This window comes from Triplophysa dalaica, chromosome 20 (genome assembly GCF_015846415.1).
Source record: "Triplophysa dalaica isolate WHDGS20190420 chromosome 20, ASM1584641v1, whole genome shotgun sequence".
Taxonomy (NCBI): domain Eukaryota; kingdom Metazoa; phylum Chordata; class Actinopteri; order Cypriniformes; family Nemacheilidae; genus Triplophysa; species Triplophysa dalaica.
The window spans coordinates 11,527,779-11,544,848 of record NC_079561.1 but is presented as its reverse complement, the minus strand read 5'-3'; the positions used below and the strand labels follow the sequence as shown (position 1 = coordinate 11,544,848).

At 38.9% G+C, this 17,070-nt stretch overlaps 1 protein-coding gene across 2 annotated transcripts; it reads left to right on the top strand.

Moving 5' to 3' along the window:
* Positions 1-1,316: 1,316 nt before the first annotated feature.
* Positions 1,317-10,501, top strand: kcna2b (potassium voltage-gated channel, shaker-related subfamily, member 2b). 2 transcript variants are annotated; one of them, XM_056733720.1, is made up of 3 exons: positions 1,317-1,493; positions 2,012-2,424; positions 3,393-10,501. In XM_056733720.1, exon 3 carries the CDS (start codon positions 3,534-3,536, stop codon positions 5,019-5,021), a length of 1,488 nt encoding a protein of 495 aa, XP_056589698.1. In that variant the 5' UTR covers positions 1,317-1,493; positions 2,012-2,424; positions 3,393-3,533; the 3' UTR covers positions 5,022-10,501. The 2 variants fall into 2 exon arrangements, with proteins under 2 accessions (XP_056589698.1, XP_056589699.1); XM_056733721.1 differs by lacking the exons at positions 1,317-1,493; positions 2,012-2,424 and adding an exon at positions 2,859-2,933.
* The last annotated feature ends 6,569 nt before the right edge of the window (positions 10,502-17,070 follow it).

Genomic DNA, 17,070 nt, shown 5'->3' with positions numbered 1-17,070 from the left:
CTAATCTCCTCATCACCTTTCTTTATCCAAACATCCATTCATAATACCAACTTTCATCAGATCTCCATCACATCAATCCAATGGCATCAATAAGTGAAGATGATTCGGTTTCATTTGTCACATGATGTTTATTGTACTCTTTTTGTAAACATTCATTGGCGATTGTTCTCTATGCTTGCACACGCAGGCACGCACGGTTTTTCCTCCCTCCCTCCCTCCCTCCCTCCCTCTCTCTCTCTCTCTCTCTCTCTCTCTTCTCTTGGACAAACAGAACGACAGTCTCCGGAGGGACCTCGGCACCTCCCCAATACCCACAGTAACTTCACGCTGCCCATTCCTCATTCCGCCTTATGAATAGTTGAAGACTTATATTGGTCTTACAGCAACCATGCCAAACAAGTTTTATCACATGTATTGAAAGTATTCGAGACCTGTCAATGGTTTGGCAGTGTATGTGTAAGCTTTTGTAATGAAATGGGATCGCCAGAGCCAGATTGAAAATGCTATTACTGCCACCAGAAAGCTTTCTATAAGACTTTGCTCTTATTGTATTACATCAATGCTTGAAATCCAATTTTTACAGTTTACAGAAAGTGAGCGGCTGGAGAAGCAAAGATGGATAGAGTCATTAGATTGCAAGTAAGGCCACTATAAGAAATAGAGATGTTAATTATACTCACTCCATCAGTCATGTCATAACCTGCAGAGGAGGTATAATGACTAAACTTGGGTAATTGTGAGGTTACGTCTATGTGACTACTTTCATAAATCCACTCTTTGGAAGACAATTGAGGCACATTCATTGCTGTTCAAATACTATGTCACATCCATGTCTTTTGCTTCACTATCCCCATCTCTGTTCGAAACATAAATTGACATTTCTTGCAAAATCGTACCAGACAGCTCAAATTCAAATTCATTGTTATAAGCATAGCGATTAGGGTAAGGTAAGGAAACAGTTGTAAACACTGATTCTATGTGTGCTAACTCAATAACGTTTTTGTTCATGTTTAATCAAAAAAGAGTTGGGAGCTTTAATGCAAACAAATTATAAGTATTTACTAATAATATACAATACCATAATATTTAAGAATGATATGCATACCTACATATATATATATATATATATATATATATATATATAAGACGTGTTGCTCAGAGCGGGACTATATTGTCGAGGCAGCTGTATAGATGCTCAGTGGAGGTGCGTCCCCTTTAATTTGCCCACGCTCGCTGTATAACAGTAAGGAGTGGTGAGCATCAGCGCAGCTCTTTGTATGCGCGGCAGTGCACAACTGCAGCCGAAACCGCTCGCTCTTACAGCATCAATATCAGTAAAAGACGAAAAGTTGGACATTGATGAGAAATTGCTCACTCGCTCGCGCCACTCCCTAAAATGAACGGAGCCAGCGCAAATAAGCGCACGAGGAACCCCTGTGCATATTTTGATGGACATTTTCCGGATGCGTGCATCTTGAAAACAACTTGGGAAGGTTGACTTCTTTATTTTAAATGCATGCGTAAATGCCGTTTGAATGCCTTTTAAAGCTGAGAATTGCATGGCATGCTTTGATCCACCTGGAACCGATTGCGAAGCATGTCACTGCAGACACCTCGCGCTTGCTTGGTAGGCTTTAAATCACTGAACACAGCCGGAGTGGTGTGTTTTTCATGGGTGCATGAGCCTGGGATGTGAATATGTGTCCAAAAAATCACAAAACCGCGATTGAATAACACGTTAAGGGACGCTGTCTTTGCGCTAGGGAAAAAATATAAAAGGCATGAATGAGGACATTTAAAACATGATGCTCTATGCATTTGTACCCATTAGATGAGATGGGCACGTTTTCTCAACAACAAGATGTTGCCACTCATCAGAGCATCAATTTGGCCGCCTAACGCGTATTCAGGCAATTTCTCTCAGTCTCATGTGTTAAATGTTACTATCTGGTCTGATGTGAGCATGTTTGTGGCGACGCCCAGCGCAACCAGCTGCCCTGTTTCTTTACAGATCTCTGAATTAAATCGAGACAACACTCCTGCTGTTGCAGAAAACGTCACATCTTATGAGGACACAGGGGGAGTCGTTTTTTGCTGACCGGAGCATCTTTGGACCGTTGCAATGGGATGCTCTTTCAAAATAACGCCCTAGGGGTGATGTCCCCATTTCTTTGAGACATGCATCTGTATGTTATCCGGTCGTCCTGAAGGCTGCGACGCGGTTGGATATATCCAAGTCCAGCGCAGCAGCTCTGGTGCAGCGGGCGGGTGGAGGACCTGGATCATTGCGGTACCTGTTATAAACGCCAGCTAAAAGACTCAAGTGACCCTGGAAACGAGACTTTTGTTACTTCTGCTGATGTCGCGTCAACAAAACGATCTGACAAATAATTTCCCTGGCGCTTTGAGGAGTCCTTCTTGCAGGTAAGCTTGCGTAAACTATTTAGTTCGTTTCATTAGGTTGCTGACTTCTTGAAAGGATCTTGTAATGAAGTTGTTTTTAAATTGTACTACACACTCAGATGTATTTGTGTGTTTTTTAAATACAAGCAATGCAAAAGAAAATGCAGAAAGTGAACTGCCTCTTATGACAGATAGATATCATTGGTATTACCAAAGTTTTACCACAGATACCATAGTTTTACTATAGGTATTTTGGTAAGACCATGAATATTTAGTTGCTATAATGTTTACTTTAAAATGGTAAGTATGGTTATTATAGTATAATAATTGATTTTTGTAAGATTTATGATTTAGTTCACAGTTCGGGCATAATATTGATATGTTTGTATAGAAGGTCTATGTTTAAATACAGTTGCAAATCTAATATATATTTATCTGTTTATGGGTGGAAAAAAGGCAAACATTGTTGCATCGCTTCAACTTTTCTCAGGCAAAGAGAAGTCATGCTGTCTTGGTGATAATGCATTTGGGTAGGTTCGGGAATATTCAATTATGATTTAAGTGCACTCAGGCTTTATTAGATTTACAGTACATAATTGGATCCTAAGAGGCATGATATAGTCTTGCCATGGCAAGTATAGATCTACTTGGTGGATAAAAGCAAATACAATGTGTAAAGTGGTCAGGCTGACTTGATTGATTGATGTTTTAGAAGCCCTGTTTTCAGAATTCTGTTGTTTTCCTCATAGATGTAGAACTTGGGGTCTCTGCAGTCCTTAGATATCTGCTGGCTGATTTTAACAGCAATTAATGGTGTATGAGTAGTTTAATATTTTAATATTGGTACATTTTAGACAAAAAAATTGAATAATCTCCTGCCTGACACAGCAGGATAGAATAAATGCATATTATGCAAGCACACTGGATAACAGTATTGAAATGAAAAAAAAAACTATTTATTTTAAGAACTTTCTTCTGTTTCATTTCAGTGTTTCCTGGGTTCAAGTGCATGTGAGAGGTGTCATCGAGTGAGAAGAAACCCACAATTTCCTTACTTTTCCCCACAAAGTTTTCCAGAGGCCCCATCGTAGCATCCTGACCACAAATTGCAGGTTGCATTCATTCACAGCATGACTGTTGCCACGGGCGACCCAGTCGATGAAGCCGCAGCTCTTCCTGTTCAGCCACAGGACACGTATGACCCGGAAACGGACCATGAGTGTTGCGAAAGGGTGGTCATTAATATCTCCGGCCTGCGGTTTGAGACACAGCTCAAAACACTTTCTCAGTTCCCAGAGACGCTGCTCGGGGACCCCAAAAAGCGAATGCGCTATTTTGACCCTCTGAGGAACGAGTACTTTTTTGACAGGAACCGCCCAAGTTTCGATGCCATTCTTTACTACTACCAATCGGGCGGCAGGCTGCGAAGGCCCGTCAATGTGACTTTGGATATTTTTTCAGAGGAGATACGTTTTTACGAGCTCGGGGAGGAAGCTATTGAGATATTTAGAGAGGACGAAGGATTTATCAAGGAGGAGGAAAAGCTACTGCCGGAAAATGAGTTTCAGAGGCAGGTCTGGCTGCTGTTCGAGTACCCTGAAAGTTCAGGGCCCGCCAGGATTATCGCCATCATTTCGGTCATGGTCATTCTAATATCTATAGTCAGCTTTTGCCTGGAGACGCTTCCCATTTTTCGCAGTGAGGAAATGGAGATTCAAAAAGCTTACACAAGCAATTCCAACTCAACAATTTACTACACCTCCACCTACTTTACTGACCCTTTCTTCATCCTGGAAACCCTTTGCATCATTTGGTTCTCCTTTGAGTTCTTGGTGCGGTTCTTTGCGTGTCCCAGTAAAGCAGGCTTCTTTGTCAATATAATGAACATCATTGATATTGTGGCTATAATACCTTACTTTATCACCTTGGGCACTGAGCTAGCGGAGAAGCCAGAGGACGGTCAACAAGGACAGCAAGCTATGTCACTTGCCATATTGAGGGTGATCAGATTAGTAAGAGTCTTCAGGATCTTCAAACTTTCTCGGCACTCGAAAGGCCTGCAAATCCTCGGCCAAACGCTCAAGGCCAGCATGAGGGAGCTTGGGCTACTCATCTTCTTCCTCTTCATCGGAGTCATCCTGTTTTCTAGCGCTGTCTACTTTGCAGAAGCAGACGAGCCAGACTCGCAGTTTGTAAGCATCCCTGACGCCTTCTGGTGGGCAGTTGTGTCCATGACGACAGTGGGGTACGGTGACATGGTTCCAACTACCATCGGGGGCAAAATCGTAGGATCCCTGTGCGCTATCGCCGGTGTGCTGACCATCGCCTTGCCCGTGCCCGTCATAGTCTCAAACTTCAACTACTTCTACCACAGAGAGACCGAAGGTGAAGAGCAGGCGCAGTACCTCAACGTGACCAGCGTCCCTAAGATAGATTCCTCAGAGGACCTGAAAAAGAGCCGCAGCGGGTCAACAATGAGCAAATCCGACTACATGGAAATCCAAGAGGTCGTTAACAACAGCACTGAGGATTTCCGAGAGGAGAACATCAAGACCGGCAACTGCACCCTTACCAACACCAACTACGTTAACATCACCAAAATGCTTACAGATGTGTAACTTCGAATTGCCTTTCCATAGGAGGTAGAAAGAAGAGCTTTGAGTAGGGAATTACACACCCTAGTTTTGAAGACTTCAGAGGCCCAACTCGAGTGTTTCGTGACAGGAGTACTGAAAGAAGTCAGTTTGAGTGAAGGATCAATGATGAAGAACGGTTCATCATTCCATCCCATGTCCTTCTCGCTCCTCCACCAGTTGTGGATAACTTGACTGGTGCGGGGGCTTGTTCCGCATCCCTGTGTTCAGTGTCTGCATGGAGTCTGTCTTATCTGTGTGACTGTTCCAGTGGTCGTTCTGCTTGCAACAGTAGCCAAACAGTAGCCTAACCAATAGATACAAGTGTAGCATAGAGGGACCAAATCCTGACCCCCATTCCCCCATTTACTGCCAACCTATGTGTAGTGCAACCTGAGTTTGTACCTGGTCAAAACAGCAATTTTGTCACTCCAATTGATCAGTGGCATATAATAGAGAACATGTACCTGAGAGGAATAACAAAGGAGGATGTATTTCTCTGCGAAAGCACACACTTTGCCTGTCCTGCCAGCAACAGAAACATATCGTGTGCGGTACCTATAGACATTTTACATTCCATCTTCTGACGGAGAAATAGATACACGACCAACCTCGGAGACCTGCAATGGCCATTACAAGGCCTGTTTTCTGTATGACATTTCTTTCTCTGCCAGCGTGCTAAGATTTCTCTATGTGTTCCATGTCAAGAGTAAACCGACGTACACTTGGTTTCCAACTTCTTCATTCCATTGTGCCGCATGACCAGCTTTCCGCCATTGTGTCATTTTTCCCGTCACTTATTGTTCCCAGCAAAGTAAGACTTCATAGCATTCCATGTGTGTGAGAAAGGATCTAACCCTACAAGCACTGATGATGGTTGCAGGAGTGTAGTTATTTATACTGAGACATAGCAACCAACAACAGCAAAGCACTAGCTCACTAAGTCAGGTCACCAAAGATACAATTCACTGCCACTGTGTGATGCATTTTTATGTTCGTATTTTCATTTAAGTGCCATTCCATGGTGTATCCTGCTCATAATATAATGCTGGAGCATTGAAATGAAAGTTGTGTGAAAGTTACGCTTGTAATAGTGATAGGAAATACTACTACTTCTGTGATGCATGTCTGGTACACACTCCTCATAGCATGCATGTAGTAAGAATAATGCTTACACATGAAACTAGTAATAAGTATTCATATCTTTATCAAACAAAATAATTTTTCTCTGTAAGATTAACAGTACGTGCAATATTAAAAATCCCTCTTTTTCTAAGGTTTTTAATGTTAGTTGGCTAATACATTAGTTAGTGCCCACTTTCGGGGTCAAACACCATGACGATTGGTCAATTCTACTGGTTCATTGATCTATGGATAGAGAGCAAGTTGTACCGATTAGGACGAGTTGTTCAAAGCACCACATTTAGATACGGGAGAAATCTAATTTCTAACTAATTTAGTTTCAACTAAACTCAGTTTCATTTGTCTAATCTAATAATATGGGATTCTAATGAATGGGTTGCCTTCTGGATTACATCGTTACAATGTTGGTGTATGTGTAATGACAGTAAAAGTATAAACTAGGGTGTCACAATTTGGCAGTATTGCCATTATTCACGATATACCCCCCCCCCCCCCCCCACGGTTATCGATACCATGTTGATTCCACACCTATTGTAAACTGCCTTAAGAGTCAAAATGGTTGCGAACTCTTTCTCTGCCTCCGTAAATTTGTGTGAGTCTTTGCCCAAAAAAAGACAATCACAAAATTAAAGATGGATTTGACTGGTTACATCATTTATTGAAAAAAAAGATATTCTGATAGATACCGTGATACAATTGCACCTGCAAAGATTTTGGCCACGTTAACCGTGTTGGGAAACGTAGATATCGTGACAGCCCTAGCATCGTGTCAGCTTTCAAGCCATACATATGGTAGCATACCCATTTTGTTTCAAATATATATACATATTTAAAATGTATTTTCTGGAAAAATGGACCAAAATATTGAGGCCCTGGCGTTCTGCACAGGATCCTACCAGTTTAGGCCAACAAAAGTCCCCTCCCCCTCATGCCAAGAACGCCTATTATTATTCAGTCAAAAAGCACGTTTACTCATTATTGGCCATTCAGGCATTTTGAGAAAATAATTCAAGATAAATTTATAAATTTATATTTATCATTTTTTATAGTTGATCTTTGCCCAATTTTCCAAAAGGTGTGAACTAAACAAATAAACTAAACTAAAAAAGTGACTTTTTATTATACTGTATGCACAGTCAAACTGCCAGTAATTGTAATCATGGACCTCCATGATGTCCCTTGCTAACGACCAGCAACAGCAAGTAGCAAATGGTGATCAGGCATTGTGTCTTAAAATAAAATAAGTCATTAACATGTCTTGCCCCAACTTATTATTTCTTCAAACAGGATGTCAGCACAGAAAAGAACATTGCTTTTGTGAAATTATTTCATGGGCTGTGTAAAGTTGTATATAAAAGCAGGAAACTTTGTGGTTCAGGACCTGTGCAGTCAATACTTGATCCATACTGTTAGTAGAATGGCGAATGTAAACAAAATGAATGGTAGATCTCATCACTTTCTTTGCTGTTATATTGGCCTCATATTATGGAGTGGTCCAATATTACTGACAGCGTGTCATACTAGAGTACAATACATGAAGCGCCGCCATACCCAAGAATGTGGTGCTCTGTTCACTCTACCTTTTCCAAATATAGCCCATCCAAGTTACAAGATGCTTACCCTTTCCGTAAATTCATTCAGGGTTGAGGTTAAGACACATGCCCTGCTGACTACTTTCACCCGCTTATTGTAGGTATGTCTCACAGACCAGGAAAAGTGAGTGACATTTCGCATCTCAACCCTTTATGTTTGGCCTTAATGGAAGTGCCGCTTTTCCTAACTGTTTTTGCACATGACACATTACACATTAACTCATGAGAATATGACCACGTTCTTGTAAATGTTTTTTTTATGAGTTGTTAAAGTCAACATGAATCATCATCCTTAAGCCATTTTAAACCAGAACACTGGAATTACCCGTTTATTATATTCTGATAAAATATGATCACAAGTTTTTACTGGCCTTAAGTAATAAACTGCACTAATAGTTTTTACACAGTAAGACCAGGAATCAGCATTGAGAAATTTCATGTTGACTTTAACACTTATTTGTCATTTTAAGGCATCAAATCATCACAAAACAGTTGGTGCGGCTAAAATGTTATAAATTTGTATAAGTTCAGAATGATATTTTTTCATCTTCATCCCTTTTCAACTAATACTGCTGCATTCTGCCTTTTAGGACTCTATACCCATATAACATACAGGACTCTGAGGATGCTTGTCAACCACCTCAGGAACACAGACTTTATTAATGTCTATGGCGTGTTGTTGAATACATGCATCGAAGCCCTGTTGTTAAAGAATGTTCATGCAAAGGATGGTATGCAAGTAATTGGACAAGCGCTTTTTTACTGCCAGGGCATACAATTGTCTTATCCTAGAGGAAAAAGAGATTCTTAATAAGATGTCTGAAATTGAGTACGAGTTTAACAGAGAAATACGTCTAACTGATGCTCTCAAAATATGGTATTTAATAGCATCTCCATAGCTGCCTCGTTCTGTCTGAAACTGTGAATATATTGTTTTTAATATGTTCACTATGACAGTCGGTATGTACATTTGTAATACTTTCGGGATTTTCTCTAATGTCTATATACAAACACAGCTTTGTGACAGTACTTTTAAAGAATTTCAATGCTTTCTTTGTTGTCTTTACACTAGCTATAGCTTTATAAAACGCCTCCATGTTACGCAGTTTCTTAATAGCGGGAAATTTACAGCTGCAATGATGTCCTTTGTCCATATCCAAATCTAAATGTACTGTAGTACCGGTATACTTCATATACGTTAAGCACAAATACAGGGAAAAAAACGAACTGTAATTATCATAGAAGCTTTGCCTATTGATTACTGCGGTATATATACATGTATCAGCAATCAAACCAAGCCTTTATATATAATCAATATTTAACTGAATGTCCTTGCAGACTTTGCTGTTCACACATGTTTTTGGATAAAAAAACGGACGAGCCCTCATTTGCTATAAACATGTACATGCAATATGGATATACAGTGTATATAATGACATTTATGGGTGGACGAATGAAAAAAACGATAGATGAACAGACCACATTTAAGAGCAAAAGAAAATGATTTCACTACTTGTTGGGTTAGTGAATTGAGAGAGAGTGAACAGCTTGCAAAAGAGCAGCTATTTCATGATGAAAGTTAGGCCTTGTTCACACTGCGCACAAATCTGATTTGTTGTTAAAATCTCATCTCTTTGACTGACTGAAAACACTCAGTGAAGATCTGTTCACACCAAAGGCGATAACTTTAAAGCAATTTATTTCCATTTGATGAACGATTAAACATGAACAATCTAAATAAAATTTAAAATAGGACACTACGGCACGCAACCATAGAATACACTTTATTACAACGTTGTAACAACGTTATTTCAACATATGAGCATAATTCATATAAGCACAGTTCAAACATGGTTTTGTCTGTTTGTGTGGATGCTAATACAGTTGTAGTTATTGTTTAGTGTGAACACTCCTTTACTCATAGAAGGTATTTTTCAAGCTAAATATTGTGCCGTTATTTTGAAAATGTATCAAATGATATAAACGCCAAATGCTGTAGAAGTGTTTGAACCCAACTATACAATGATTGCCATAACAATGACTTAAGCATCAGCACAAAAACATTTTTCATAATATTTTCTACTGCCACAAATAGCAGCATATTGTACGCATGCAAATGTTCTTTGACTTCTCACTTATTCACCATTTGCTTAAAAACAAATGCCACGTTGTTGACTATGGGGAAAGAGTTTATTTAAACACAGCCACAGATATTACTGTATCTTTCATCATTTTTTTGTGTTACTATTGTTCTATGTTAAAGAAAAACTAATTTGTGCTGTCTGTCTGAACAAGGCCTTATAAAACTACAGATGGCAAACTTATGAATGTCCAGTCGGGCTCATCTGATCGGAAATATGTTTGATGTCACATGCTTTACAAATGCTCAAGCAAATGAGCTGAGGTGTTCAGTCTTGGTCTGCATCTATACGTGTATGTGAGATTATCCCGCACATTGTCATTCAGGAGGCCTGAAAATTCATTCCTTGTACAAAGCCTTTGTTTTCTAAAGAAAAACTGACAAGAGTAATACAACGTGAGGAACTGATGAGCAGATGGAGGACTCAATACATTCTCACAATGGGATATAAGAAATGTGCACTTTACAAGGACCTCTGGATGCAAACTTTAAAGACAATCTTGGACAGAGAACACGAGATGCATCTTTTCCTTCCAAAAGATTATAACTGTAAAGAGATCTATGAATAATAATGATTATGGGGATGAGTATATTATAAACTACGATAAGCTTACAACGGCTCTTGCTTGTTTCTGTCACTGGATATTAATTATGTTGGTTGATATGGATTCATTATCATGTCATATTATGTTATATTATAATATATTGTATTAATTCTATTATATAATATAATATTATTCAGTGTGTCAATATATACAGTGTTTATAGTCTATATATATCAAACCATTAGCAAAATGCCATTTAATATTAACGTTAATAATCATAAAAATTATTCTTCTTATTATAAATTGTTATCCCATTTAGCATAATATTTGTTTCTTTTTTTAAGGGGGGGTTTGTCTGTTTTTTTTCTAAATACTTAAGCAGGGGTTTCCCAAAAGTTTCAGCCCTCAACCCCCAAAATAACAGGGCCAGGGACTCGAGACCCCCACTATTCTCGGAGGTGGGTGTAGTAAACAAACATTGTGCGCAACTGTGCACATGCACTTATTTGGTCTATCCAAACAAGCGCATGACAGCACAAAAGAACACAGGCTAACATAATATGACTTTACAGTCATTACTCATTATTTTACTTGTTGTTATACATAAACCATGAACTATTATTACAGATGGTCACATTTCATCAAACTGATTCGAGTGCTGATGATGGATGTCCTCTTTATGCAAACACAGCCCCTTTTCGTAGACTACCTGAAGACGAAAGCCTTACTGCAGCGCTTCTCTGCCCTCCTTTGCAGTCTTCCCTGCGTTGGTCGATATTAACCAACATTTATTTTGACAAATAAAAATATCCTAAATTTAAAGCCTGAAAAATAATCTGTGTGCACATATGGGAATGTTTTACCGTGGTATTATAAATTGACTTGCTACACCTAAACTAATGTGGCTGCTAATGTGATTTTATCACCTCAGAGGTCACTATTGAGGGGAAGGAAATTCCAAAGGCTGATGGCTTTTTATTTGCATCGTTTTATTTTTAACATAACTGATATTTATATATTTTGTTACACTTATTCTATAAATACACTATTGCTAAAAATAAAAAAAATATTTCTGGAAATCATCTTGTGACCCCACCCTCGCGGCCTTTGGGAGCCCCTGAACTGAAGCACAAAATTTCATAAAAAAGTACATGTGGTCGAATATACAGTATATAATATATTTTTTATATATTTTTATTTTATTTTCAGTTTTTCACATCTTAAGTGGGGATTTCACTTCATGCATTTTTAAAGAGTTTGAAGACGCTGCCCGAGGCATTTAAAGAAAAGGCAATGCACCCTTTGCCTTACACAAAACCATTATACATCTTGTTGCTATCGAACGGCAGAGAGAGAGAGATGTCCAAATGCATTGTGTTCAGCTGCTAAGTGAAGCAAAATGCATCTTGTGTTGCAGCAAGAAAGCAAAATCACCTATTTATAAGTCACTCCTTATGGGGCGATGGATAACCGGTGGGAGAGCAAACAATTTTCAGTTGGATAACAGGGAGAAATCCCATCCGTCCAGCAGCTTTCTGCACCTCCTTCTGTTAGTGTTCAGCTCGGCTGGTCCAAACCTGCTCAACACTATTACCCCCCCACTGTCACAATAGTATCTGCTTCAGATGCCTGTGGATCTTGTTATATTGTTTATAATAGGGACAGTGTGTTAACAGAATGCCTGACATGAAACAAATCCAGCAGATAGAATTAATACATACAGTTATTAATCTAAATAATTTTTATTCTTTAAGAACGTAGTGTATTTCTGCTGCAGAAGAAGATATTTTGAAAAATGATGGTAACTAAACAATATTGCCACCCATAAACTTCCATTGTATGGACACAAAACCACTGAGACATTTCTCAAAATATCTTCTTTTGTGTTCAACAGAAAAAAGAGTTGCATATACTCTTTCTCTCAACAGGTCTAGCTTTTGTTGAAACCAGTTATTTTGTTTTGGCACTTATTGTATTATTGCTCCTGTATGACTTAATGCTCCCTAAAATCTTTGGATAAAAGCATCTGCTAAATGACTAAATTTAAATGCACAGGTTTCGCATTAATATTTTAACAAATTTTTTATTTACTGCATTTCCAGGCCATTTATCCTAATACCATGCCTACTGATTCACCAGAAAGTCCACTTCCTGTGACTTAATTTGATGGCCGTACATTTTAAAGTTCAGTTGTACCATAGTATCCCACAGAGACACATTCAATAAATGATTTAGCCGTTGTCCCACCCCTGTTCTGTAACTACTTCTGCTTGGTCTGGGAAAGTAGGACAGGGAACTGCTGGGAATGTCCGCTGGGATGTACAGCGCTGGATTAATATACGGCGTGGTGGAGTGAAGCAGTGCCAGCAGCGAGAGGGGGCTTTCTTAACACTTTAATAAGCAATTTATCATCGGCTTACGTTTCTTATTAGTTAAGTGGAGAAACCTGCTATGGGATGACAATCTGACAAGTGATTTATAAAGTATGTGGAGATGTGTTGGCCATAATTAATGAGACATAGTGCTTTTAATATGTACATGACAGTTAAAGGCCCTTTCTCAATGCTTATGGGCTTCAACTTGGCTCTTAACACAAGCGTCATTGAGAAGACTTGGCTTTGATTTTGCTTTAAATGCCGCCTTAGATTTATGTGTGATCAGTGCAATTGAATGTGTTCCATTTTCTTAAAAGTAAAGGTCTTTGCACACACAGTCCGACATTTTCATATGCGTTTTTACGTATTTCGCTTTCGTTTGTACGGTGTCTCTGAATTGTTAAAAAAGGCCACTCAAAATGCTTGCTACGGATGCGAAAAACACATAATTTGTTTTTATGATGGACAAAAATATCGAAGGCAGTGTGTAAATGTGATTGGCACTACGTGAGGTTGTATTAATTTTGGATGCAAATTTCGGACTCAATGTGCAATGGGCTTCAATGAGAAACATGCTGACTGGATGTTTGCTGATCCAACAGTGTGTAGGCTACAAGCACTGTAGTACCCAACGATATTATTACTATATTTGTCATGTAGACAGAATATGTCTAACCTTGAGAGATCTGTTGTCGTGAGCCATAATGCAGTTACTCAGAATCATTTCATGTCTGGTACTCATGAGAAAGGGCAAAGGCCAAAATGGATCGATACTGCTTTGGTCGATGTTAATTGATAAAGGTTCTGCCCTAAATACTTCCTTTACCTTTTGCATAGGTCAAGTTATTACCTTCCTATTTACATTTTTTTCTGAAAGTACAAAAGATTAAGTAAAAATGGTTAAGTGTACACAAAGTTCCATTCCATTCCATTTTCTACCGCTTATCCGAACTACCTCGGGTCACGGGGAGCCTGTGCCTATCTCAGGAGTCATCGGGCATCAAGGCAGGATACACCCTGGATGGAGTGCCAACCCATCGCAGGGCACACACACTCACTCATTCACTCACGCACTCACACCCTACGGACAATTTTTTCCAGAGATGCCAATCAACCTACCATGCATGTCTTTGGACCAGGGGAGGAAACCGGAGTACCCGGAGGAAACCCCCGAGGCACGGGGAGAACATGCAAACTCCACACACACAAGTCGGAAGTGGGAATCGAACCCCCAACCCTGGAGGTGTGAGGCGAACGTGCTAACCACTAAGCCACCGTGCCCCCCACTGTACACAAAGTTTTCCTATGAAAAATTTAATTTGATATGACATCCAAAATGGGGGGGCACGGTGGCTTAGTGGTTAGCACGTTCGCCTCACACCTCCAAGGTTGGGGGTTCGATTCCCGCTTCCGACTTGTGTGTGTGTGGAGTTTGCATGTTCTCCCCGTGCCTCGGGGGTTTCCTCCGGGTACTCCGGTTTCCTCCCCTGGTCCAAAGACATGCATGGTAGGTTGATTGGCATCTCTGGAAAAAATTGTCCGTAGGGTGTGAGTGCGTGAGTGAATGAGTGTGTGTGTGTGCCCTGCGATGGGTTGGCACTCCATCCAGGGTGTATCCTGCCTTGATGCCCGAAGACTCCTGAGATAGGCGCAGGCTCCACGTGACCCGAGGTAGTTCGGATAAGCGGTAGAAAATGGATGGATGGATGGACATCCAAAATGTATTATGTATACATTTAAAGGGATAGTTCACCCCCAAAAAAGTTCTGTCCTCAGTTACTCACCTTCGCGATCTTTATAAATTCCGAATCGTTGTATATTTCTTTGTTTTGGTGACACAAATAAAGATATTTGGAAGAATGCTTGTAACCAAACAATTGACTACCCTAAGAAAATTACTTTATAATTACTTTATAATTTTCTTTGTTCTGTTGAAAGCAACAGAAGATAGTTTGAAGAATGTAGGAAAGCAAACAATACTGACTACCATTGTCATTTTCCTACCTGGTAGTCAATGGGATCCAGGAACTGTTACAATCATTCGTCCAAATATTTTTCTCTGTGTTCAACCAAACAAAGAAATATATACAGGTTTGGAACAACTAGAGAGTAATTCATGACAGAATTTTCATTTTTGGGTGAACTATCCCTTTAAGACACTGTATTAAACATTTAAAAAATACCTTTATTGAACATTAATACGTTTAACTAATTCCAGATACAAAAAGATTACCCCCGGAGAAAGGCAAGGCAAGGCATTTTTCAAGAAACTATTCCGGGCTTAGACTATAAATATACAAAAGCATGATTCATGAATATTTAAACTGAATGAAGTTGGATATCTCTTCATACCAAAGGCACAAGGATACATTTATAGGTCTGTTAACCCTGATTTCCTTTCTATGCATTGATGCATTTTCATTTCTAAACCAAACGATGACGCTTTTTCTACAAAGTAAACATGGCATCCATAACATCCAGCTAAAAATAGCATCCGTCTAACACACCTTTGTATTTTTGCCTGATTGGTTAAGCTGAAGAAAGCTGATGTTTTTTCTTTTTTATATGTTTGTTTGTTCATTTCAACACGTATTGATAAATTTTATTTAAGTAAAAGTTCAAATGTACGGTCAATTAGTTAATGCACCAAGAACTTACATGTTTTGGCATTAACTAATTTTACTAAAGATTAATAAATGCTGTAAACTATACACCACGTTGCAAGATGTAAACTCTGGTCCAGAAGCACTTCTGTTTTTATATCTTACATATATAATTAAATTTTAAAGATATTTGTTTGACATTTTGATTTTGTTTTAAATGTTCTGTTGGTTGTATGTTGTGCAAACGTTTGTGTCGTGTAAAAAACTAATACAGGAAGTTCTTCTGGACCAGCGTTGAATCCGCATTGTTTTCATCACCAGAAGATGTCCAAATTGCATAATGTTAGTTAGCTTATTACTAATGTTACATTTATTAATTTCACAGATGCTTTTATGCAAAGTGACTTGGTTAACCAATTCAATCTTATTACAAAGTGTTACCAATTTTTTATGCACAAAATGTTTTCCAGTAATTGGTTTGCATAGAAAACGTCTGTTTTGACTGACGGACAATGATCTTTTCATGCACTCCAACAGATTAACCTTTGCTTACCGGTTTGCACGGAAAACGCCAGACAGCCTTAGTGCTACCAAAGTAGAAAGTGCTTGAGCTAGAGAGGAAATTTCCAGAGTAAATTGTAATTTGACTGCTAATGGTCACTCAGCACAACATCATCCACTTCTGCTGTAAATCGCCTTTGAGAGCTTTGTCAGAAGCTTTGAGCCTGAAAGAAACGCACAACAGACCTCCTAATGGACTGAAATAGACATGATGGAATGTGTTCCATCATTGTTAAAAATGGACAAGTCTGCATTGAGAACATACATACATATATCAAACACCCAACAGGACTGAAACGGGCATAGTGACGGATCATCAAAGTCGCTGTCATTTCTAAAAAATATACGGCACTTTTTCTTTTTTATCATCATGTACTGAAATCTGGTTAAGAAAAACAGGAGAGATAAAGAGATCGCAAGTCGTGATGAAGAGAAAGTATGGTTTGGTGAAATATTAATAGGGGTGGGATATTTTAAGACCCCTTCTGTCTGCTGGGATGAGATAAGAATACATGAAACATGACTTAGTTTCATCATATTCACTGTCATACACTGTAAGTCTGTAAGGTTTTTTTCCTTTTCTAGTGTTTAAACCCCCATTGATAAGTGACAGCTGCTGCAGTGAAAAAGCTGTTCTTTGGTAAAATAATATGTAAAACATGTGACAACTTACCCCAAACCTCAAATGTACAATTAGACCCTTTAGGCCTATTCTTAAAACACCTTTGACCCGTTATTTATTATATTTCCTTCTATTGATTGATTCATTGATTCGTGACCAATTTTGGATTTTTATTGTTATTTTTAATTGAAAACCTGACCTAAATGTGTCATAATGTATGAAAAGTTTCCAAAGTGCATACCATCAAATGTATGTACTTGCATACATGTGTTTAATTTAATGTGCATGACAACATACAGATGCTTTATGGGTACACTTCGGTAAACACGGTTGTGTGCCAGTTTTGGGTTTGACCCCCAAATAACGGGGGAGAATAATGACAGAATTTTCAGAACTACTCCTTTAACACTCATTTGTCAGTTGAAAATATAGAGGATTTATGACATTAAGACT

Coding starts and splice junctions, on each gene's coding strand:
- kcna2b (XM_056733720.1), top strand. CDS start 3,534: ATGACTGTTGCCACGGGCGACCCAGTCGATGAAGCCGCAGCTCTTCCT.